Here is a 27,398-nt window from a genome sequence, read left to right as displayed (position 1 = left end):
CATACTAGGTCTTATTTTTTATATGAAATAATATGGAACAGAAGTTGTACAATAGAGACAATCAAAGTTGATTTTAATTTCTTTGTAATAAGTAAAGTTTCAAAATTATAATCGTAATCTCAAAATGAACTTTGACACCGTCTGAAATTGTTTTGAAATTACTCAGCAAATTTGATTTTTTACAATAGTGGCTGTGATTAAACATGCATTTTATGCTAGTTGACATATTACAAAGTTCTTAAAAAATAGGTCATCCTTGAGAAGATTGAACTGCAATGTATATGTATACACATACAGCTGATAAATCCAATATATTCTTTATCAATATTTTATCCAACACCCATTAAAGAAATTCTCTGAGAAGTATATTTGTATAATTTATTCAGTGACATAGTAGATCATAAAACATTGTAAATTTTCACAAACATTATGCATACTAAAACAACAAATCAATAATAAAATGGAATGCAAATAATATGAATTATATGTGTATGTACTAAAAATCAACAGATCAGTAATAAAATTGAAAATATGAATTGAATTATATGTGTATATAAAAGGTTGACACCAGTACATTTGACTAAATGCTGTAATTGTCACTTGGATTGAGGACAAACAGATTGCTCTGCAAGAACCATATCTTTATCTGCTAATCAAAATATAATTTTACTTTTAAAATCTGGTTTTGTTGTGAGATTTTTTCACTATTTTCAAATATCTGAACAATGATAAGCAATATTCAATGAGAAATTATGGTAAAATTCCTGAATTGTTTGTAATGAAGATACAACAGAGCTTTGGTAACAGGTAACTAACAGAATAGAAGACAGACAATGATAACATGTTCAGATCTTACTATTTGAGCCTTTATCAAAACCTCTATAACACCACAACAGTAATTTTTATGAATCACTATCATCAAATATTTATAAAATTATGTAATACAACATGTAACTATGTGTAAAATTTGAATAAATTATTGAAATGTTGCTACTGAAGCACAAGATTAAAACTCAACACATGGTAATGATAAAAAAGGAAAAAAAATATGATCATTATTTATATTAAGACACAATACCTGGAATTTTACCTGACAATTGAAGGAAATGGCAGGAATGTCATTAATACTTCAATTTATTTAAATGTTCTTTGAATCGTCCTATTTTCTTCAAAAGCAAAAAAAAATCATTTTCTCCTATGTTCTATTTTAGCCATAGGAGCTATGTTTCTTGACATACAAGGAAATGAAATATAAAATTTATACTAGATACTCTGAAACTCTGAAACTCATTTAGCCTAAGTTTGGCTGAAATTGATACAGCAGTTTCATAAGAGAAGATTTTTTAAAGTAAGTCAACATGATGAACAAATTGTGAAAAAAGTCTTTAAAGGGCAATAACTCCTAAAGAGGTCAATTGACAATTTTGGTCAAATTGACTTATTTGTAGATCTTACTTTGCTGATCATATTTGCTGTTTACAGTTTATCTTTATCTATAATAATATTCAAGATAATGACCAAAAACTGCAAAATTTCCTTAAAATTACCAATTAAGTGGCAGCAACCCAACAATTGGATGTTTGATTCATCTGAAAATTTCAGGGCTGATAGATATTGACCTAATGAACATTTTTACTCCATGTCAGATTTGCTCTTAATGCTTTCGTTTTTGAGATATAAGCCAAAAACTGCATTTGACCCTTATGTTCTATTTTAAGTAACGGCGGCCATGTTTTTTGACGGATCAAAAATCAAAGCACACACTTTGTGCAGGATAATCTAAGGAACAACCATGCTAAGTTTTAACCAAATCCATTCAGTAGTTTCAGAGGAGAAGATTTTTTAAAGTTAGCAAATATGATGAACAAATTGTGAAAAATTGTCATTAAAGGACAATAACCCCTTAAGGGGTCAATTGACAATTTTGGTCATATTAACTTATTTGTAGATCTTACTTTGCTGATCTTTTTTGCTGTTTACAGTTGATCTTTATCTATAATAATATTCAAGATAATGACCAAAAACTGCAAAATTTCCTTAAAATTACCAATTAAGTGGCAGCAACCCAACAATGGTTTGTTTGATTCATCTGAAAATTTCAGGGCTGATAGATCTTGACCTAATGAACATTTTTACCCCATGTCAGATTTGCTCTAAATGCTTTCGTTTTTGAGATATAAGCCAAAAACTGCATTTGACCCCTATGTTCTATTTTAAGTAACGGCGGCCATGTTTTTTGACGGATCAAAAATCGAAGCGCACATTTTGTGCAGGATATACTAAGGAACAATCATGTTAAGTTTCATTCAAATCCATTCAGTAGTTTCAGAGGAGAAGATGTTTGAAAAATTGTTAACGACGACAACGACGTCGACGACGACGACGACGACGGACGCCAAGTGATGAGAAAAGCTCACATGGCCTTTTAGGCCAGGTGAGCTAAAAATTTAAGGATTTTTCTAAAATGAACCCGTTATATCACAAATTTATCAAACATACAAAAATTACAGATAATTTGTCACATTTTCTGTATTGGTATTTCTATTCTGTGTTGATTTCCAAATAGTCATAGCAATGTCAAGCTGTCCATTGAACACACCAACAACTTAGATAGGCTAGGAAAACTGATTATGTTTTACCGCATTAATTCAAAATAATAAATAAATTCATTCATAAAATTACAAGTATGTACGTACATAAGTTAATACAAAATATAACTACAAAGTGAAACTGACATACAAGGAATGTTTATTCCTTTGTTAATGGAAAGTTAGTAATAACAATACTACTAATCAATAAAAGATAACAGCTCAAGTCATATATAACTACAACATAAAAGTCCAAGAAGTGCATACAGCAAGTTAGTATATTTCCTAATTCCTTCGTTGTGATATGCAGAGATTGTAATAATATTGTTATATACAATTTTAACGAATGTAAAGAAATCAATTAACAGCTGAAATTTTTGACAAACATTTAAATGCAGTGATCAGATAACAAAGAGATTCATAATAAATGCAAGCTATGATTGAACTGTAAAACAAAACAATATAAATTGCAAAAAAAATACAACTTGTCAGTTGAAACATTATATGATTGAATGATTTATAATCTAACTATCCATAACAAATAATGGATTCAAACTGTGTTTTAAGCTGCCATATGATATGATTTTGGTATTATCAGAAAAATAAAATTACTTTTAAAATAAAATTAAAATAAAAATTAATTTCAAAATTTATGTTTAAAATTTCAACATGATAATTTTACATGTAAAATGCCCCTAAAACATTAGTAAAATATATGCACATGATGTGAAACCACAACCATGAAGTCTGTCAACCATTCCTTCATTTTCAACCTAAATTGCTAATTTTATTTCATTACAATCTATGTATACGTATTCAAATGTACATTGTAAATTTCCCATTTAAGAAATTCCTTGTAAACAGAAAAGGCAGTTCATGTTTTGTTTTGCCCCAGTTGCAACCTGATAAAAAAATCAAATAGGAGGTACATTTACTCATAACTACTACATCCTGTACGCAGAAATTTGGTCTTGAATAGCGCTAGTAATAGACATACAGATGGACGGACAGGACTAAATACAATGTCTTGCCAAAATATACGAGGGAGACATATTGTCATATAACGAATATTCCAGGCAAGTTTTTGAGCATTTTTCATGATGTTACATATGTGGATAACATTCTATGCATTATTGTTAAAATATAGTTATAGATTAAGACTGGTGTACACTAACAATATATTAATCATGTTGTTACACCAGTACTTGAATTTAACCCCTTCTGACAATAAGAATCTATAGCACTTGTTTCCCCCTGCTCACAATAAGAATCAATATTACTGGAATCGTGTCCTCTTTCATCTGTGTCCGTAAATCCTTTGTTTTCTCTATCAGATTTATTCGTACTTGAGTAAAATGATTTTTTTCCTGAATGTTTCGGTGAATTATTGCTTGACGGAACACATGAAGAGTTATTTGCAGAGGATTCCTCATCGGAAGAATGTAGCTCAACATCTGTGTAATCTACACTGTTCATTTCATTTCCACCGGACATTTCACCTGTGGTGAACGAAGTTTCTCCGAAGGATTGATTAGTATTTTCACTAATTCCAGGAGATTCGATTATAGCATCTGTTTGAATCATACTACCATTCTGATGTATATGATTATTGTGTTTACTGTTGTACCCTCCCGTGCTGCCATTTTGATTGGAATATTTTTTATCCAAACTATTGTTCTGCGATATACTGTTTCCGTTTGTACTGGATCCACCTAATCCACTATCGTTTCCGTTACTATTCCGTAGTAAAGGCTGAAGAGATTCATGGGTATCAATTCCACTGCCATTGTTTTCTCTTTTATCAAAACCAGATTTCTAAAAAAGACAGAAAGGTTTATTCATTTATAATTACATGTAGTAAATTTATATTTTCCAAATAATCAACTTTTTTACCAATTCTGCAGCATGCACAAACATTTTTAATCATTGCTCTATTTATTTAAATCCATTTTGATAAGTTATTGTGAGGGTTTTATTAATGGGAATAATGCAACAGGGTTAGTATCACAATAAAAACAACTCACAATATAATATTTGATAGATAAATTTGTTTCAGGTTTTTTCTGAAATCGCAATAATTAATCTCACATTTTTGTTAATTCTTCAAAAATCACACAAATACATATACACAGTAATTTCTGATTTAACTGTATATCATATTTAACCAATATAGTTAAGAGTTAGTTTAGTTTTGTATTTGCAATTTGTATATCCCATTTGTTCCTGCTTGAAGCTCATTATTCACTGTGCAACCAGGTACACAAGCCCAAAGTATAAGCCATTTAAAAAAAAAAATTGGTTATAAATTCCAATGACTATTTATGTTTGTATTAGTCTAGCTGTACATGTACCCCCTTTACTACACTCTTTCACCATACGATAAGATTAGATGCTACTAGAACATGAACATCTCTACATTTTCAGACTTTGCCTTAAAAACATCATCATTATTCTACCTTTGTTATTAATCATTTTAACCAACTGTGGATTCATTAATTTTCGTGGGTACCAATTTAGTGGATTGAGGAAAACTTGCATGTCTGTGGATATTTAATTTTGTGGTCGTGGCAATGTCTACATACATTCCTTTAGAAAATTTGTAATTCGTTGAATATTTAAATCTTGGTTTCTCTGTACCGACGAAATCCACGAAAATTAGTATCCAACGAATATTAGTGAATCCACAATAAAAGGATTAAGATGGTACCTAACACTACAGGAAGATAACTCTGTAAAATCAGCTAAATGTTTCAATTACATTGTGTTGTTAAGGGATTATTGAGCTTCTCAATGATCAAAATTAGTGTTTATCAAACTGCTATATAATAAGTGTAATTTTAATGAAAAAATGGTTGGTTCAATTTTTTTGAAATTTTCATATTTTTGTCAAAGGGTCAAAGTGAATACTTTCTCAAAATTTTATGAAAATTAAACGAGCCAATTTAATTTTAGGGTAGGTGTAGGGTTCCACCTTAATCTAATAAAAAACATTTTTTCCCAAGATGCTGGTACATATGACATATAACAAATGGATCACAACGCAAAATGATTAAAATGGTTGTTTTTAAAAAAGTCAATACATTAAAAGCAGTTTAATACTTTAATGAATAAGATAATTTCTTTTATTTCATGAGAAAAGCCTTGTGTACATACATGTTGTTTTCTTAAGGAAGTATTCTTCTGATGTTTCAGTCTTGTTGAAATCTCGTTCTGGAATTATTTCCGAAACATGTGATTCAAGTGGAAAATACCAATGAATTTATTAAATTTCATAATTAAACTCAACTCTGTGAAAAAATTGTGTATTTACAATGAGTGATTTTTTAGTAATAAAGTTTTAAAATTCTATTACCAATCACTTTATAGTGAGTCTTTTTACCAAAAATGTGTAAAAAGGTGAGGGGTACCAGAAATTATTTTACCAGAAACATGTACATCCCATATCTCTTTTTATGTTTTTAGATATTTATCCAATCATTTATAACAAAGAAGTTGAAATAATATGCATTTTGTTCTTAAAACAGAGAAAAATCACAAATTTACAGAATTGATAGCATGGTAAATATGACAAGGAAAAGCATCAAAATATGATAAAACAATAAAATAAGTATCTTATATTAACACCTAGCTATATTTTTTTAAAGTTAAATTTATTCAGATTTGTCCCCTTCATCTTTATTGAAAGTTTGAAAAAGTTTAATTGTGGAAGTGCAAATTTGTCCCGATAATAATAACCCAAAATATGGGGAAATCATCAAAGCTACTTTTAAAGGGTCATGGCAAAAAAATAAGTGCACCACCATATGATGTTTTCTTCGCCAATTATTTTTTACAGATCATATAAACCTGAAGGTCATGTTAAGAATTTTTTTTTAATTCTTTGGCTCCTCAGAGGTGTATTATAACCTTAAGCTGATTGAATATTGAATTAGCAATAAGTTTATATTATGTCAATGCATTTACCTAATGGTTGAGGATTTCAATTATAAAGGCTAAAACACCACTCAACAACAAACTAACATAGAATGATAATCACATTCAATGGAAGCCAAATCTTGTTAATATTTCCCTTCTAAAGTTTACTCAAATAGAGAAAAGCCAGAGTGTATTATATCTGTTCTAAATAAACTAATAAAACCATACATACTGTTTTAATGGTAGGCAGATTGATCTCTTTCACTTCTTCTGCTTGTTTTTTTAAAGAATGTCTGAAAAGTACACAAAATCTTTACGTAAAATAGGCCTCAAGTTTTCTCATTTGAATTGTTTGTATGGTGACCTATAGTTGTTAATATCTGTGTTGTTTTGGTCTCTTGTGGAGAGTTGTCTCATTGGCATTCATACCACATCTTCTTTTTAATAAAAGTTAATTGTATTGATTTGTATATTTATATTTTTGAAAGTATTCTGAGAACACAAGATAGTGAACTATTGGAGAACATATTTCTGGCTTCAAGGCCGTTAGTTTTTCTCGTTTGAATTGTTTTACATTTTCATTTCTTTTTTATAGCTGACTTTGTTTTACAGTTTGTTTCCAGTATGATTACTTACCTACAATACACTATACCAACTATTACCAATATAACAAATGCTCCAATACCTCCAATAGCAGCTCCTAGTATCAAATTCTCTTTTTCTGATTCTGGAAACAAAATGAATTATAGATTATGAGGTTACACAGAAATCGGTAAGACAATCAAATCAAGCATGATAGCACTGAATAAGCATTTGCTGTATATCCTACAAAAAATGAAAAAATCTAGATTGTTTCTTTTCAACTGTCTGTATACAAAATACCAGGCATGGTTAACCAGTCCGGTAAAGCTACATATCTTAATACCACATGGTTTTAAACATGACTTATTCAGATCCGCAAACACAGTTAAGTTTACCAATACGATACTCTGATTAAATTCACAAACATATTTTGATATTTGAACAAGCAAGAGAGACACTATTTATTCTTTTATAATAGCAAAATTTAATTTGTAAAACGTACACTTGTTCTAGTGAAATGATGAAGCAAAAGAAATAGTGAAAGGGAATTAAGCCATAGTTAGTTCTGAAGGTTTATCTTAATAATCCAACTTTCAAAGAAATACATATCTTTGCCTTGTTTTCGCTAATTTAAACTTCATAAATATTTAAACATTTAAGTAAAGACATGATGTAAGTGACAAATCTTGTCTTGAAACATAAAGTAAACTTACCAAAAGTCTTTGGTGACTTAAAAAGGACTTTTTTAGATGTAGTCCAAGGTCCATATTGTCCCTCTTCCATTTTGGCACTTATGTTGATTATATAAGTTTGACCTTCAATCAAATTCTGTAATGTGTATGATGATTCTGAGGCAGACACTGTTTCATTCTGTTCTTTGCCTATATATGATACAATATTTTTAAGATAAATAAAAACACAACAATAGGTACTGCAAGCAAATCTCATGAAACAAAACCATGTTATAACGTAATATTATCATGATTATGTGAAAATTTCCCCAAAACTCTGTCAAGTAGTTCAATTTAAGTATCAGACACAAAAGTGGGAAAGGAGGCTAAATGTATGGACCAGTCCATCACTTCATACTATAATTTTGGAGACACTTTAGATGTAGACTGCTTCGTTTAAAATTCAATCATCTGTTAAAAAATACTATTTTAGGTGTCTGCAATAATTAGTCTTGTACTTGTGTCAAGTTCAAAATCCCAATATTAAATGCATTTAACAACTTCTGAATATACAGTATAAGAAAAATTGCATTGATAATAATCCATAAATACAACATTTTTTTCTTAATGTATTCTTAGACTCAATCATTTGTACAAATTTGGAAAGCAATAGCAGAAATAGAAATCAAAATTTGAGGCAGAGGTCTTAATATTATGGCCCACATCATTTCACATGTGGAAAGGGTTTACACCTATGTGAAATGCTAGAATTATGCCCCTTAATTAATACAACAGTAAATAGTTGTAGGCTTCAGCTTAAACACTTTAAAAGTCTTTAATCATTGTAGAAAATGAAAGAACCCCACATGTATTTGTTGATGTATTACCTTTAATATTGAGGGGGAAAATATGATCACTTCACTCTTTCTAATGTCTGGCACTTTTCATTTTCATTTACCTAACCCTATAGGTGGAGAAGCTTTGTGTCCAAGGACACATTTTTCAGTTATCAATACCTAACCCTAGGTTGGGACAGGACATTTTTCAGATATCAATAAAAGATAATTAAAATCACCAAAATGTGAACATGTATAACTTACTCAAATAATAGTTAGTATAGTACATTGTATTCTGAACCTGAAATTTTCAACTTTTTGACATTATGAGCTCAGTTTAAGGAGTGAAAACACTGAAAAAACAAAACAAACCTTCACATCCATCTTCTGCACTGCCAGTTGTACAAAACCGAACTTCATAAGAAGCGACTTTTCCTTGACCCTGGGTACAGGTGTATGGTTTCCATCTGATAAAAATACCATCTTCTTGGTCAGTATCTGTGGGTACCTCTAACTCTAATGGTTTCTTTGGAACTGTATTAAAGATCATTTTACATATCATAAAGTACATACTAATTAATTGTTTTTGTTAATTATTTGGATAATCTTAGAATTGATATATATTAAAAAAGTAAATATTCATTCCATCTAATTTAACAAACTGTTTTTGCCTTATATCACGAAAATGTTAAATTTAACAATTCATTCAGAAACAGTTTTTACAGGATGAATCATTGTATCCTGCAATCTTAAATAGAAATGAAAGGCTGTTTTCTAGTATTGTTATTTACTATCTTTTTATTCAACCTCTCGATCAATCCAGCGTAAGAAACTGCAAAAGAAGTATAGTCTGTATCATGTTATCAAGGTTTTTACTAGGACTGCAGTTTGACATTTGACAGACCTGCAAACTATCCTGATTTATCTCAAATAATTAAATAGGTAAGTTCTGCAAGAAAGATATACTTAGATTCAGGGAGGTTATTTAGACGGCCATCAGAAAATCCGAGATTCTCTATAGAGTGGGGCAGGACCTTTTTCAGGATGTCAGGATGGGGTGTTTTTAAGCTCAGAATTTTGGGATTGATCCTTTCGGAATCCGGGATTTCTTTTTTTGAATTTCGGGATGTTGGATTTATTTTCTTCAAATTCAGGACCTCAGAATTTTATGTTTTTAAGGCTAGAATTTCTAGATCAGGACCACTCCCACCCCTTGCTATACTAACCTCCTCCTTTAAAGTATACACAATGTTTGTACCATGTAATACCACTGCTGATGAACCAACCATTCTGTAAGGTTTCTTCAACAGATATTCCAAACCAATAGTCAAAATAATTCTTAGTAATTGGAACTGTTGCTTTGTTTGTAGCATTGTTGTCTAAAATCAATTTTGTTTTAATAGCCTCCTGAAAATAAATAAAACAATGTAAACGTTAACAAATCAGAACCGTTTTCTCTCTTGATTTTTCCCAAATATTGAAATGGAATGAAGTCAAGGTCAAGCGAAAACTGTCTGACGAGCATAAGGACCTTGCAAGGTACGCACATACCAAATATAGTTACCCTATTACTTATAATAATAGAAAATTTAACATTACAAAAAATCTTAACTTTTTTTTCAAGTAGTCGCTGAACTATGAAAATGAACATGAGCCATCTATATACAAAGTATGATTGAAGCACCCAGGTCTTCCACCTTCTTAAATATAAATCTTTTAGGAAGTTAGCTTACCCCGCCGCCTGATCACTATCCCCATCTCAAGCTTTCTGCGACAAAAGTCACAGGCTCAACAAAAAGACATTTTCAAAATTAGTCTTCAGATGTATTTAGTAATAATAAATAGATTCAGTTCAAATTTCATAATATTCTATGCATTCAAAGATTGACAAAATTATTGATGTATAATTATCCCAAAGACTTTATCTTAATGTTCCTTGCAAAAAATAACAACAGGAAATTATTATGAAGCCAACACCAGCTTAAACTTTGTTTGTTTACCCAATGTAGAGTGCTTAATTTATTGATTCACAAGAATGTTGATCATAAGAGTGTTTTAAGCATTAAAAAGTTTACACAATGGAGTATGTATTTTATTCTTACCTTACAATTTCCTGGTTTTGTACTATTCTTTTTGCACCATGACAAATTATAGTTAGAAAAGTCACCAGTACTGTTATTGATAGTTGTCAATTTCCATGTGAATAAAACTTGATTGTGACCTATAGCTTCTACGAATGTCAAACTAGGTAATGTGGGTCCTGAAAAATAATTAAACTCAAAAGTTACCAATAGCTTCTACGGATGTCAAACTAGGTAATGTGGGCCTGAAAAATAATAACAGCTCAAAATTTACCAATAGATTCTACAGATGTTAAACTAGGTAATGTGGGCCTTGAAAAATAATTGATATGACCAATGGCTTCAATAATCAGTGGCAATAAATCAGATAATGTTGGTCCTTAAAAGTAATACATTGAAGCTGTGACCTGAATGGCTTCTATAGTCAATAAACTAGGTAATGTGAGCCCTAAAAAAATAAATAAATAAAAAGTTGAATTGTTTCACTTCTTTTTATGTCAGGACCTTTTATAGGTCATGTAACACTGTATGGGTTTACCTCATTGTTGAAGGCCATTGTGTGACCTATAGTTGCTTATATCCACAGCATTTGAACTCTGGTGCTCAGTTGTCTCATTGCCAATCATACTACAAAATAACTACATCTCCTTATATTTACATAGTAGTCAATAAATTAGGTAACAAGGAAAAAAATTGCACTTACGAATATACTGCTGGTAAACATAAATATGAGCATCTTTTACAGTGGGATAGCCGACACTGGTTCTCTGTGTTAGTTTTATTTGATATTTTTTCAGTGGTTCCAATTGAATTTCATATGATATAGCTTCAGGTGGGATATCTTCTATTATTTCAGTAACATTTTCTTTCTTTCCAACTTTCTCTCCAAAGGGAACTATTTCCTTCAATGTGATTCTGTATGATTGGATAATGCCACATCTCTTTATATCATCAATTGGCTGTAAAGAAAATTCAAACATATCATGTGATTTATGATAAAGAGTACAGTCTGCAGTGTTCTTCCCAGGGCCTTTTACATCATTGTAATGTGAAGCTATCTGAAATTATTTTCTGATATATAGTGTAATGGATCTGATGCTATATTTTTAACTAGAGACTCTAAAGAGTCTATGTCGCTCACCTTGGTCTATGTGCATATTAAATAAAGGACACAGATGGATTCATGACAAAATTGTGTTTTGGTGATGATGATGTGTTTGTGGATCTTACTTTATTGAACATTCTTGCTACTTACAATTTTCTCTATCTGTAATAAACTTTGCCCTTTAGATACAGAGGAAAATATTTTGTAAAAATTTACAAAAAATTACCAAATTAATGAAAATTGTTAAAAATTGACTATACATTTTACCCCTATGTTCTATTTTTAGCCATGGCGGCCATCTTGATTGGTTGGCTGGGTCATTGCACACATTTTTTAAAACAAGATACCCTAATAATGATTTGGGCTAAGTTTGGTTATATTTGACAAAGTAGTTTTTGGTCATGTTGACTTATTTGTAGATCTAACTTTGCTGAACATTATTGTTGTTTACTGCTTATCTCTATCTATAATAATATTCAAGAAAATAACCAAAAACGGCAAAAATTCTTAAAATTACCAATTCAGGGGCAGCAACCTAAGAACAGGTTGTCCGATTCATCTGAAAATTTCAGGGCACATAGATCATGACCTGATAAACATTTTAACCACCTTGTCAGATTTGCTCTAAATGCTTTGGTTTCAGAGTTATAAGCCAAATTCTACATTTTACCACTATGTTTTATTTTTAGCCATGGCGGGCATCTTGGTTAGTTGGCCGGGTCATCGGACACATTTTTTACACTAGGTACCCCAATGATGATTGTGGCCAAGTTTGATTAGATTTGGCCAAGTAGTTTCAGAGGAGAAGATTTTTGTAAAGTTAACGACGACGACGGGCGCCAAGTGATGAGAAAAGCTCACTTGGCCCTTTGGACCATGTGAGCTAAAAACAAGATGGTATTTCATAAATTCATGTTTACCAGGATGATATAAAAAAAATCTAGGGAGAACACTCGTACCTATTGCTCCTATGGCTTAAAAATACTCTATGCATTCTTATTCATTTCATTTCTTTAGGACACCAGATTAAAACAAATATAGGTATGAATGCTGACTGTTGTTTGTCTATCTTTTGAAGGTGTTTGTGGTTAGAGAATAGAAGTCTGTTGCACTGTCAAATTTGATAATTGTATTCTTTTTATATGTTTTAAAACAAAAAAGATACCATCAACAAAAATGTCACATTAAATATAACAATACTACTTATTCAAACTTAAGGCTAGGGACCATAGTTTTGAGAGGTGAGACAAGGATGACAGAACTTTGGAATAAGGGGCTGAAAGCAGAAGTCAGAGGGTGCGAACCAGGCTAAGAGGGGGAGGGAAATGAATATGTTTCATTACAATTTGGTTGAAGCAAACTCAAGTTATAGAACAAACGAAATGTATAAGTGATGCCACAGAAATTCAAACTCAGTCTGTATTTTGTGGTTATAAGCATTGTGTATATGATTCATAACATTTGGTTGAGACAGACCGACAAGGGTAATTGGGATAAGCTTGAAAAGTTTCTTTTAGCTGCTTTTGGCTGATAGAAGAGTTAGGGATATAGGAGAGAGAATCATTGGAATGCCTCTGCTAAAAGGAATTTATATAATCTATTTTTTGTAAATTTGCTTCTGCGAATTTTTTGTTCTCCCCTCTGGGATTCGAAACCCATGCTACTGAGATATCATGACACCAAATCGCCTGCACTGTAGCCATCCTGCTAGACTATCATGTACGGTAGTACAACGCTAGATTAAAACTGACGTGGAAAGGTAACACCCGGCCACCTAAAGCTTCATTTTGAAGCTCAGGTTGTCATGTGGTCTAGCGGGACGGCTACAGTGCAGGGGATTTGGTGTCACGATATCTCAGTAGCATGGGTTCGAAATCCTGGAGGGGAGAACAAAAAATTATACAGTAACCCAACAATGTCATGAATGTAAGATCTGTAAATTTGCTTTTGCAAATTTTTTGTTCTTCCCTCCCCGGGATTCGAACCCATGCTACTGAGATAATGTGATACCAAATCGCCTGTACTGTAGCCGTCCCGCTAGAAGGGTAACACCCGGCCACCGAAAGCTTCATTTTGAAGCTCAGGTTGTTGTGTGGTCTAGCGGGACGGCTACAGTGCAGGCGATTTGGTGTCATGATATCTCAGTAGCATGGGTTTCGAATCCCGGAGGGGAGAACAAAAAATTCGCGGAAGCAAATTTACAGATCTTACATTGTTGGGTTGATGTTTAGAAGAGTTGTATATACATAATGTACACAGCCATGTATCACCATCACTGCTGGTGATCTGATGGATAAATCTGTTGTAGAGTTGTCACTGGCTCAGATGTACTTATAAATATAATTATTTTCTGAGACTGTATCTTACATTAATTTGTAGGATCCTTTACTATAGATAATTTAGCTGATCTGTAAGAATAACATCTTCATGCCTTATATATTATGTACTGTAGTACGACGCTAGATTAAAACTGACGTGGAAAGGTTACACCCTGCCACCGAAAGCTTCATTTTGAAGCTCAGGTGGTCCTGTGGTCTAGTGGGACGGCTACAGTGCAGGCGATTTGGTGTCACGATATCTCAGTAGCATGGGTTCGAATCCCGGCGAGGAAAGAACAAAAATTTTGCGAAGCAAATTTACAGATCTAACATTGTAGGGGTGATGTTTTGACATGTTGTATATATACATCTTTTGTATTTTGCAAGTATTCAAGCTTATCAATAGCCAAAATGACCAAAAAAAAATTATTCCATACAAGTTTTTGTAATTATTGCAATTATTAGATCTTATCTTAGAGGTAATTTTTTTTAGCTTTCTTCTTGATTATTATACTTTTCAAGGTATAAATGGTCCGAGACCACCATTGTCGTCCCTTGATCTTTGTTGTTCACAAATATAGTCCCTATTGTTGACAGTGGGTTACTTGCCATTAATTTTTATACCCCTTCCAAATTTATTTCTCCATGTTTAATGCCTCAAATTGCAAGAAAGGGGGTGAAATTACACTGTAAAAAACTTTGGGTCCAGAATTTTAAAGGAAAGTAGTGATTTGGTCCAGCTAAAAAAGGTTTAAAATTAGCACTTCGGAAGCTGTCAAAAGATTTCACGACGCCCTAAACATAAAATTGTCCATATTTTGAGTTAGAGACGATGTAATTGATATAATTTGTCCCAAAAGTATTACAACACACTGTAAAAGTTTCTTTGAGAAAGTGCAGGTGGGATTTTTTTTATTTTCATTTATGTTCTAAAGGAAATGCACTACGAAATAATTGTGGTCTCGGACCAAATGGCTAAGTCGGTGGAAAATAGGGATGAAAAGGATTATGTTAATTTTCTAAATACTTAGGTACACAAAATGTTTAAAGAAATATACAAACAAGAAGTACATACCTCCCAATAGATTTTAATTTTCTCTGGATCATTCAACTGTGAAAAGTATCCTGGCCATAATGTTGGAACTGCACGAGGCACTGAAAAGTAGGTTTTTTATTTGAACAAATGCATATACATGTACAATTAAAAAAAACAGTAAACAAGTAAGAAGAATGTTGCCATCAATACAACTAGTTCTTATGAATAATTATGAATATTATATAACTACATGTATTGGTTCATAGTTTAGCAACAGTAATTTTATGCTAAGTTATTTTTATAAATTTCTATAACAGGTTATACTACTAGACATGTCCAAAGTACATGGATGCCCCACATGCACAATCATTTTCTATGATCAGTGGACCGAGAAATAAGCAGTAAAATAAGAAAAGATTATATATACTAAGTTTCAAGTTAATTAGACTTTAGATTCAGCAAAAACTACCTTGACCAAAACTTTTCCTGAAGCGGGACAGACGGACAAACAAACAAATGTGCAGATGAAAAACATAATGCCCCTAAATGGGGCATAAAAAAAACATGAGTAAATTTGTTTCAAAATGTATCTGCTTCATGTAACAACAGTACTTCTGACATTACCTGCCGACTTTCACAATTAAGGTGAAAACTGCATAATTTTCAAACCTAAGCATGAACATGATTAAAGCTCTGAAAGAGGCTCGAGGGTATAAAAATTTCAGAAAAAAATTTAAAAATTATTTTTCATTACAAGTTTTATTTATTACCATAAGTAAATGTTACTTTATCACATGGTACAAAAATCATTCAAAAAAATCAATTTGTATTGGCCACAGATGAATTTTAAAATGTAGATAATCATTGAAAAAGCTCCAAATTATCTCCCTTTTGTGCAAAAATGCCATTTTTTGGCATTAGAATTGAAATATCTTTTTTAACTCATCTGTGACCTATAATTTCTTACTATTATTTTAAAATGAGCTGTACTTAAACTAAAATATTGTAAAATTTGAGCGATTTCTGTAATTAAGTTCTGCTTTTATTTCGATATTACCTCTATTTCTCCTATTAGTTCAACAGACTAGAGGCTCTAAAGAGCCTGTGTCGCTCACCTTGGTCTATGTGAATATTAAAGGAAGCAGATGGATTCATGACAAAATTGTGTTTTGCTGATGGTGATGTGTTTGTACATCTTACTTTACTGAACATTCTTGCTGCTTAAAATTATCTCTATCTATAATGAACTTGGCCCATTGGTTTCAGTGGAAAATGTTAGTAAAAATTTACAAATTTTATGAAAATTGTTAAAAATTGACTATAAAGGGCAAAAACTCCTAAAGGGGTCAACTGACCATTTCAGTCATGTTGACTTATTTGGAAATCTTACTTTGCTGAACATTATTGCTGTTTATAGTTTATCTCTATCTATAATAATATTCAAGATAATGACCAAAAACAGCAAAATTTCCTTAAAACTAACAATTGGGTCAGCAACCCAACAACGGGTTGTACGATTCATCTAAAAATTTCAGGGCAGATAAATGTTGACCTGATAAACAATTTTACCCCCTGTCAGATTTGCTTTAAATGCTTTGGGTTTTGAGTTATAAGCCAAAAACTGCATTTTACCCCATGTTCTATTTTTAGCCATGGTGGCCATCTTGGTTGGATGGCCGGGTCACCGGACACATTTTTCAAACTACTAACCCAAAAGATGATTGTGGCCAAGTTTGGATTAATTTGGCCCAGTAGTTTCAGAGGAGAAGATTTTTGTAAAATATTACTAAGATTTACCAAAAATGGTTAAAAATTGACTATAAAGAACAATAACTCCTAAGAAGGTCAACTGACCATTTCAGTCATGTTGACTTATTTGTAAATCTTACTTTGCTGAACATTATTGCTGTTTATGGTTTATCTCTATCTATAATAATATTCAAGATAATAACCAAAAAGAGCAAAATTTCCTTAAAATTACTAATTCAGGGGCAGCAACCCAACAACGGGCTGTCCGATTCATCTGAAAATTTCAGGGCAGATAGATCTTGAACTGATAAACAATTTTCCCCCCATGTCAGATTTGCTCTAAATGCTTTGGGTTTTGAGTTATAAGCCAAAAACTGCATTTTACCCCATGTTCTATTTTTAGCCATGGCGGCCATCTTGGTTTGATGGCCGGGTCACCAGACACATTTTTCAAACTACTAACCCAAAAGATGATTGTGGCCAAGTTTGAATTAATTTGGCCAAGTAGTTTCAGAGGAGAAGATTTTTGTAAAATATTACCAAGATTTACGAAAAATGGTTAAAAATTGACTATAAAGGGCAATAACTCCTAAAGGGGTCAACTGACCATTTCAGTCATGTTGACTTATTTGTAAATCTTACTTTGCTGAACATTATTGCTGTTTACTGTTTATCTCTATCTATAATAATATTCAAGATAATAACCAAAAACAGCAAAATTTCCTTAAAATTACTAATTCAGGGGCAGCAACCCACCAACGGGTTATCCGATTCATCGGAAAATTTCAGGGCAGATAGATATTCACCTGTTTAACAATTCTACCCCATGTCAGATTTGCTCTAAATGCTTTGGTTTTTGAGTTATTAGCCAAAAACTGCATTTTACCCCTATGTTCTATTTTTAGCCATGGCGGCCATCTTGGATGGTTGGCCGGGTCACCGGACACATTTTTTAAACTAGATACCCCAATGATGATTGTGGCCAAGTTTGGTTTAATTTGGCCCAGTAGTTTCAGAGGAGAAGATTTTTGTAAAAGTTAACGACGACGACGGACGACGGACGACGCCGGACGCCGGACGCCGGACGCCAAGTGATGAGAAAAGCTCACTTGGCCTTTTAGGCCAGGTGAGCTAAAAAAAGGTACTTTTACAAAAATGTATGCTTCTTTTGAAGGCAGATAGATTGTGAGCGTAAATGAACGGTGAACCCATTTTTTTATTTTATTTTTCTATTCAGTAGAAGATAAAGTTCTTTTTATATAGAAAAATATAGCGATATCCTATATTAAATAAAACAAGAGTGCACACGCTGAAATGTCTCGCCTTCTTTACTAATCATTGGTTTTATGTTGATAGTCCTAAATATAAAGCTTTATTACAACTGTCTCATAAACTAAACATAAACATTAACCAAGATAACTAAACATTGACCAATGAACCATGAAAATGAGGTCAAGTGTCAGATGAACCATGCCAGGCAGACATTTTAACAATTCTTCCATGCAACAAATATAGTTGACCTATTGCTTATAGTTTAAGAATCAAAGAGCTGAAGAGCTCTGAGGGAAAAGACGGCCATTGTTTCAATTTTATGGGGGATATCTTTTGATAGTCTCCATACAAAGAATGAGCAAAAGAACAGCTAGAACATATAGAAAGGCTGACAATAATGAAACTTATTGTTGTTTATTGTTATTTCATTTCCTTAGTCAAGAATTCATCATAGAGACAATTTGGACCAATGAGATCTGCACCTTCTAAATCAAAACATTTGATTAAAGTTGGGAGTTAATCATCTAAAATTCAATTGAATTTAACAACTACTACAATATATTTTAGAATTTTAATTATGTACAACTGAACGGCAGGCTAAGACCATTCTCAATATTTTGTGACAGTATTCTCAAGAACGCGAGGACTGAAAAATCTATTCAGTTTTAATTTTCCATTGATAAAGTTCCCAGTTACAACTCTCATCACAGGGATACATGTACTTATAAAATCAAATATGATTGATATAAGCTGTGTGAAGTTTGTTTCCAGATCCCACATTTTGATATATCTGTAAAATTCATGAATAAATAGCTTTAAACTACAAAAAGCAATATTTAAAAAAAAAATTAAAAAAAATGACCACTACAATAATTATGTTGGAAAGCAAAATTATTTTTTAATTGATGACTACTTATCATATATATACTTAATGTGACATTTTTAGTGTTCAGATACATTAACTTTCTTTATAGTGGGTAATTACTCATCAATTGAGGTGCTCCTTAATTGGAGAAAGATTCTAAAAACATAACTTTACAGAAAGAATGAAAACTGCAGTTGCTCTCCCCAATCTCAATAGGTATAAACTACAAAAAGCAACATTTTTTTTTTTTAATTTTTTTTTTAACCATTTCAATAATTATGTTGGTACACATTTTTTTTTTAATATAGAAGACTACTTATCATATACTAAATGTCACATTTTAAATGTTCAGAAACATTTACTTTGATTTTAGTGTAAAATTACTTATCAATTGAGGTGCTCCTGATTTGGAGGAAGATTCTAAAAACAGAACTTTACAGAAACAATGAAAACTGACGTTTCTCTCCCCAATCTCATGTATCCCCATTGACATTGTTTACCGCGAAAGTTGACCTACAAATTAACTGATTATAGCCTCAGATTAAAGCATTGCATGTTGGTGTGTGAATCATCTACACTACAGCAAACATCATTAGGTTTACATTTAACAAATACGGATTTTAAACAACAATGACGTCACTAGGTTAGATATATTTAGAATATTTCGTAATACTGATTTTTCAGGACTGTAAAAGAAACGTATATAGTGTAAGGGAAAGCTCTATATACGATAATTTCACGAGAAACAGAAGGGAAATGTGTAAAAAATGTATTTTAAGTCAATCTGTTCTCCTTGTCATCAATTTCAGTATGACATTTTGAGGGGGTTTCCAAACTATCAAAACAAAATGATTGACGTGAGGGAATGATACTCTGGCCAACCCCATTAGGGAATTGACGGCTTGAAGCTGTCTTTCCCCAAAAACAGACTGAAACATAAAAACTTCCCACTGAGCAAAGAACCGTGAAAATGAGGTCAAGGTCAAATAAAACTTACGCGACTGACATAAAGATCATAAAACATTTGGATACACCAAATATAGTTGACCTAAGGCATATATTATTAGATAAATACTTATAGACCAAAACTCAAAAACTTAACTTTGACCACTGAGCCATGAAAAAAAGGTCAAGGTCAGATGACATCTGCCCGCTAGACATGTACACCTTACAATCATTCCATACAACAAATATAGTCGACCTATTGCATAAAGTATGAGAAAAATAGACCACAACACAAAAACTTAACTGTAACCACTGAACCATGAAAATGAGGTCAAGGTCAGATGACACCTGCCAGTTGGAAATGTACACCTTACAGTCCTTCCATACACCGAATATACTAGACCTATTGCTTATAGTATCTGAGATATGGACTTGACCACCAAAACTTAACCTTGTTCACTGATCCATGAAATGAGGTTGAGGTCAAGTGAAAACTGTCTGACGGGCATGAGGACTTTGCAAGGTACGTACATACCAAATATAGTTATCCTATTACTTATAATCAGAGAGAATTTAACATTACAAAAAATCTGAACTTTTTTCTCAAGTGGTTACTTAACAATGAAAATGAGGTCAAGGACATTGGACATGTGACTGACGGAAACTTCGTAACATGAGGCATCTATATACAAAGTATGAAGCATCCAGGTCTTCAACCTTCTAAAATATAAAGCTTTTAAGAAGTTAGCTAACGCTGCCGCCGTAGCTGCTGTAGTTGCCGCGGGATCACTATCCCTATGTCAAGCTTTCTGCAACTTTGTTGCAGGCTCAACAAAAATCTATTTAGACCAGCGAGCCCCCTTAAACACGATTTTGTGAAAAGCTACACGAAAAAATTGTTGATCTATTCTGATAACAGTCTTACCATCTTCTGCAGTTCTTATAGAGGTTGTAACATTGTCACTCCAGAAACCAGTTTCTGTCCTATTCTCATAAATTGGTATCACTACAATTGTTATATTGTATAATGCATATGGCAGTAGCTTAGTTAAAGTCAATTCTCTAGTTTTAGGAGCTGTTATCTGAAAAAACATATTTCAATATTAACTGTTACATCTTTTTTTTTAGATCTAAATCTAATATATATATAAATTCATTCTATTTTTAGGCAAACAATACAAATTTTAGCTTGAGTATACATTTTTTTTATTTTCCTTCACCTTTATATAAATATTAATCATTGTATAGAAATACCCATATCCCATTTTTTACACAATTCATTAATATTAATAAATTTGTATTTTGTAAAATCCTTTATAATTAACCTGCAATCATTTCATCTCAAAGTCAGTTTCTTTTATGAATCATTCTATATTTCATTACATTTACTTTTAATAATTAATACTTTAAAAACATGGAAACCATTCATGTGTTAAAGAATAATACAAGTTTTAAGATGTATAATTAAAATCTGTAGCTGACAAAATCATTGGTGAATACATTTAAGAACCATATCTTCATGTTATTTTACAATAATCAATTTTGCTGAATTTATTCTATTCAATTAAAAGATAAAATCTGTGCATTGTCTAGTAAAAAGTTTGAGAAATCATTAAAATTCAAGGTTAACTTGTACCACCATTTTTGAATTTTCAAAATATTGTTGATAGCAGAGATATTTTATAGAAGTTTGTTTACACTCCTTGATTCTGCTAATACTAGAAAAAGGAATTTAAGATTTGTTTTGACAATGTGACAATGTGAAATTGTCAAAACACAATAAAACTAACTTGCAAAAGGATACACAAGGAAAATTGATGTTACATCATAATTAAAGCTTTATGAAGTTATTAAATAGCTATAGTCTCCTTAGAAAGCTTTTTTAATTCTTCTTCAAAAAGTTAAAATGTACCAAGCCTTCATTGATTGTAAACACTGGTCTCAACTTTTGTTTTATATATTAAAATGGCAAGCTTTAAAAAATTTACAACGGAACTACTGAATAACAAGTTTGTGTCCATAGTACATTGATACCCCACTTGCACTATCATTTTCTTTGTTCAGTGGACCATGAAATCTAGGTCAAAACTCTAATTTGGCATTATTATTAAAAAGATCATATCATAGAGAACAAGCCTCAGGTTTTAAATAAAAAAATTAACTGTCTAGAGTGGATAGTTATCGTATCATACTCAATACAGTGGTAGAATCTATATGCATACATTTGCACCCTTCAAAAGCAATAAATAACTAGAGGCTCTAAAGAGCCTGTGTCGCTCACCTTGGTCTATGTGCATATTAAACAAAGGACACAGATGGATTCATGACAAAATTGTGTTTTAGTGATGGTGATGTGTTTGTAGATCTTACTTTACTGAACATTCTTGATGCTAACAGTTATCTCTATGTATAATGAACTTGGTCCAGTAGTTTCAGTGGAAATTGTTTTGTATAAATTTACAAAATTTCTGAAAATTGTTAAAAATTGATTATAAAGGGCAATAACTCCTTAAGGGGTAAATTGACAATTTTGGTCATGTTGACTTATTTGTAAGTCTTACTTTGCTGTACATTATTGCTGTTTACAGTTTATCTCTATCTATAATAATATTCAAGATAATAACCAAAAGCTGAAAATTTTTCTTTAAATGACCAATTCAGGGGCAGCAACCCAATAACGGGTTGCCTGAACGGTTTGAAAATTTAAGGGTAGATAGATCCTGACCTAATGAACAATTTTGTTTCAGAAAGATTTGCTCGAAATGCTTTGGGTTTAGATATATGAGCCAAAAACTGCATTTTACTCTATGTACTATTATTAGGCATGTCAGCCATGTTGGTTCAAGGGCGGGGTCATCAGACACAATTTATGATTGTTTACAACTTTGGTTAAATTCATCTTAGTAGTTTCAGAGGAGAAGACTTTTGTAAAAAAAAATTCGAAAAATTGTTAAAAATTGACTATAAAAGGGCAATTACTCCTTAATTAAGGGGTCAACTGACCATTTTGGTCATGTTGACTTATTTGTAGAACTTACTTTGCTGAACATTATTGCTGTTTACAATTTATCTCTACCTATAATAATATTCAAGATAATAACTAAATACGGCAGAATTTCCTTAAAATGACTAATTCAGGGGCAGCAACCTAACAACGGGTTGTCCGATTCATCTGAAAATTTCAGGACAGATAGATCCTGACCTGACAAACAGTTCACCCCCATGTCAGATTTGCTCTAAATGCTTTGGTTTCAGAGATATAAGCCAAAATCTACATTTTACCCCTATGTTCTATTTATACCATGGCGGCCATCTTGGTTGGTTGGCTGGGTCACTGGACACATTTTTTAAACTAGATACCCTATTGATGATTGTGGCCAAGTTTGATTAGATTTGGCCTAGTAGTTTCAGAGGAGAAGATTTTTGTAAAAGTTTAAGGACGCTGGACGCCGGACGCCAAGTGATGAGAAAAGCTCACCTGGCCCTTTGGGCCTGGTGAGCTAAAAAGGAATACTATTCATCTGCATTATTAAAATAAAAAGACAAACAGACTGCTGATTTTCATGCAACAAATCTTTAAAACAGGGTTGACAAATTTTGGTAGAAAGAACTCACAATTTTCTTATTTTATCAGAGCCTACACTGGACAGTTCAGTAATGACTAATTGGATTGACGGGTCACTAATAACATGTAAAGTTTATTTCTAATTCATTTAAATTCCCATAAAAAATTAAAGCTTAGTTTTAAATCAATATAAGCACACACTCTACACAGGCAAATTTTGCTGACATTAAATTAGATTTATATCATGCAAATTCAAATTTCACATAACTTTAAGTATTTCTCAAATTTGTTTAAATCTTGAATCAAAATTTAATGCTGTCTAATCTTTATATAAACTAACATAAAATTGCCTGTATAAAAATTCAATTATATCATGTTGACAACCACAATTGCATTAAATCACAATTATTCCCGACACCTCCATGCATTCAAAAAGCAAACATACACTCTATTAAAACTATTTTTTAAATATTTAAACTTTGTATAAATCAATCAATCAGCAATTAATGGTTTTAGACTGGATATTGCAAACAAAGTAACACAATAATTTTGGTCAATGTTGTTATTTTTTTTAACTAAACTGTTCAAATTCCTAACAATGAATCAGTGCAAACATAAAAAAAATTTCATTGCATCAAATTAACTTAAAATAATTTTATTCTGTAAATCTATACTTAGTCAATTTTAAACTTATGTTATGAAGTCAAACTTATTTTAGAAGGCATGTTGAGGCAACCAACAATATATAAATATATGGTTTAGGGGTTGGGATATCAGTTATAAAGATATTTTTAAAACAATTAAAAATATTTAGGGAGAGATTCATGCTACTGGAAACAAACGCTATGTTACACTTGAACAATCTTACCATTCCAATTCAGTATATCTATATCTATGGTTTAGGATTGGGGATCTTAACCTTGCAATAACAAAAATTATGTTGTACTGTTTTAACCTGCTAACAACACACATGAATCAGGACTAAATATTGGTAATTATATGAAGTACCTTGGTATGTCAATCAGGATTGGATATTGGTAAACCGTTCCATTCAAGGTTGGACATGGTAAAGGTATCTAATATATAATAAGGTGTGATTAAGGATCAGTGAATCTGGATTTGGTATTTAAATGGTAGGTGATTCAGGAATAGGCATGGTTAAGGTTCAGTGATTCATGACTAAGCATGGTTAAGGATCAGTGATTCAGGACTAAGCATGGTTAAGGATCAGTGAATCAGGATTTTATATTTAGATGGTAGGTGATTCAGGACTAGGTATGGCTAAGGATCAGTGATTCAGGACTAAGCATGGTTAAGGATCAGTGAATCAGAATTTTGGGATGTTAATGGTAGGTGATTCAGGACAAGGTTTGGATAAGGATAAGTGAATCAGGATTTGGAATGTAAATAGTACTAAGGAGATTCAGGACTAGGTATGTTTAATGATCAGTGATTCAGGACTAGGTATGGATATTGATCAGTGATTCAGGACTAAGCATAGTAAAGGATCAGTGAATAATGATTTTACATGTTTATTGTAGGGGATTCAGGACTAGGCATTATTTATACTCAATGATTCAGGACTAAGCATAGTTAAGGATCAGTGAATCATGATTTGACAAATTAATGGTAGAGGATTCAGGACTAGGCATGATTATTGATCAGTAAATCATGATTTGACATGTTAATGGTAGGTGATCCAGCATTAGGTATGGTTTAGGATCAGCTATTCAGGACTAAGCATTATGCAGGATCAGTGAATCATGAATGAAATGTTAATGGTAGGTGATTCAGGACTAGGCATGATTAATGATCAGTTATTCAGGTATTATCAAGGCTAAGGATCAGTGAATCATGATTTAGCCTGTTAATGGTAGGTTATTCAGGGCTAAACATGATTAATGATCAGTGATTTAGGACTTGTCAAGGCTAAGGATCAGTGAATCATAATATAGCATGTTAATGGCAGGTGATTCAGGACCAGGCATGATTAATGATCAGAGATTAAGGACTTAGCAAGGCTAAGGATCAGTGAATCATGATTTAGCATGTTAATGGCAGGTGATTCAGGACTAGGCATGATTAATGATCAGTGATTTAGGACTTATCAAGGCTAAGGATCAGTGAATCATAATTTAGCATGTTAATGGTAGATGATTCAGGACTAGGTATGGTTACTGATCAGTGATTCAGGACTAAGCATAGTTAAGGATCAGTGAATCATGATTTGACATATTAAGGTTAGGTGAATCAGGACAAGCCATGATTAGTGATCAATGATTCAGGACTAAGCATAGTTAAGGATCAGTGAATCATGATTTGACATATTAATGGTAGGCAAAACAGGACTAGGCATGATTTATGATCAATGATTCAGGACTAAGCATAGTAAAGGATTAGTGAATCATGATTTGACATGTTTGTGGTAGGCGATTCAGGACTAGGCATGATTTACACTCAATGATTCAGGACTAAGCATGATTAGGGATCAGTAAATCATGATTTGACATGTAAATGGTAGGTGATCCAGCACTGGATATGATTAATGATCAGTGATTAAGGACTTAGCATAGTGAAGGATCAGTGAATCATGATTGAAATGTTAATGATAGGTGATTCAGGACTAGGCATGATTAATGATCAGTGATTAAGGACTTAACGAGGCTTAGGATCAGTAAAATTATGATTTGGCATGTAAATTGTTGGTGATTAAGGACTATGTATGGTTAAGGATCTGTGATTTAGGACTTATCAAGGCTATTAAGGATCAGTGAATCATGATTTAGCATGTTAATGGTATGTGATTCAGGACTAGGTATGGTTAAGGTTCAGTGATCAAGGACTTACCAAGGCTAAGGATCAGTGAATCATGATTTAGCATGTTAATGATAGTTGATTCAGGACTAAGCAAGATTAATGATCAGTGATATAGGACTTATCAAGGCTTAGGATCAGTGAATCATGATTTAGCATGTTAATGGTAGGTGATTTAGGACTAGGCATGATTAATGATCAGTGATTTAGGACTTATCAAGGCTAAAGATCAGTGAATCATGATTTAGCAAGTTAATGGTAGATGATTTAGGACTAGGCATGATTAATGATCAGTGATTCAGGACTTACCAAGGCTAAGGATCAGTGAATCATGATTAAGCATGTTAATGGTATGTTATTTAGAACTAGGCATGATTAATGATAAGTGATTAAGGACTTACCAAGGCTAAGGATCAGTAAATCATGATTTAGCATATTAATGGTAGGTGGATCAGGACTAGACATGATTAATGATCAGTGATTTAGGATTTGGCATGTTAATGGTTGGTGATTCAGGACTAGGCATGATTAATGATCAGTGATTTAGGATTTGGCATGTTAATGGTTGGTGATTCAGGACTAGGCATGATTAATGATAAGTGATTTAGGATCTGGCATGTTAATGGTAGATGATCCATGACTATGTATGGTTAAGCCTTACAGATTAGTGAATCATGATTTGACATAGTTTAGAATATAATCATCAGGCTAGGCATTATTTAGGATATGTTTATCAGGATATGAAATTATCTAGAGCAGGTTGGTCATGAAATAATGTTTTACCATATATATAAGTGATCACTGATCCATATTTGCACATGTTATGAAATAAATGTTCCTTCATAATATTAGTTCCAAATGTAAGAAATATTCTATAGTATTACTTCCGTTGAAAGACATATTACTATAACTGTTCCTGACAAATCAAAGACTAGGGTATGGATAATTGGTTCAACAAGAACAGATATATCAAAGAACTACAGTAAATGTAATGTTTCCAAAAGAGCTTCTTTTTAGAGGAACAAATGCATGTTGCCATTGATATAACACAATATT

The 27,398-nt window shown here is 32.1% G+C and overlaps 1 protein-coding gene across 11 annotated transcripts in view; it reads right to left on the bottom strand.

Moving 5' to 3' along the window:
- Positions 1-364: 364 nt before the first annotated feature.
- LOC143067766 (uncharacterized) overlaps positions 365-27,398 on the bottom strand; it is a 63,216-nt gene continuing 36,182 nt past the window's right edge. For all 11 annotated transcript variants that reach the window (XM_076241325.1, XM_076241347.1, XM_076241287.1 and 8 more), the window contains 10 exons: positions 20,889-21,045; positions 15,172-15,251; positions 11,377-11,632; positions 10,695-10,852; positions 9,819-9,999; positions 8,965-9,126; positions 7,799-7,966; positions 7,140-7,230; positions 6,736-6,796; positions 365-4,403 (listed from right to left, as the gene is read on the bottom strand). In XM_076241325.1, the coding sequence (XP_076097440.1) occupies positions 3,774-4,403; positions 6,736-6,796; positions 7,140-7,230; positions 7,799-7,966; positions 8,965-9,126; positions 9,819-9,999; positions 10,695-10,852; positions 11,377-11,632; positions 15,172-15,251; positions 20,889-21,045 (1,944 nt within the window). In that variant the 3' untranslated portion in view covers positions 365-3,773. The remainder of the gene's footprint in view (positions 4,404-6,735; positions 6,797-7,139; positions 7,231-7,798; positions 7,967-8,964; positions 9,127-9,818; positions 10,000-10,694; positions 10,853-11,376; positions 11,633-15,171; positions 15,252-20,888; positions 21,046-27,398) is intronic.

The sequence above is a fragment of the Mytilus galloprovincialis genome, chromosome 1, assembly GCF_965363235.1.
Source record: "Mytilus galloprovincialis chromosome 1, xbMytGall1.hap1.1, whole genome shotgun sequence".
Classification (NCBI taxonomy): domain Eukaryota; kingdom Metazoa; phylum Mollusca; class Bivalvia; order Mytilida; family Mytilidae; genus Mytilus; species Mytilus galloprovincialis.
Note: the sequence above shows the minus strand (reverse complement) of the source record. Positions and strands in the feature narration are given on the sequence as shown.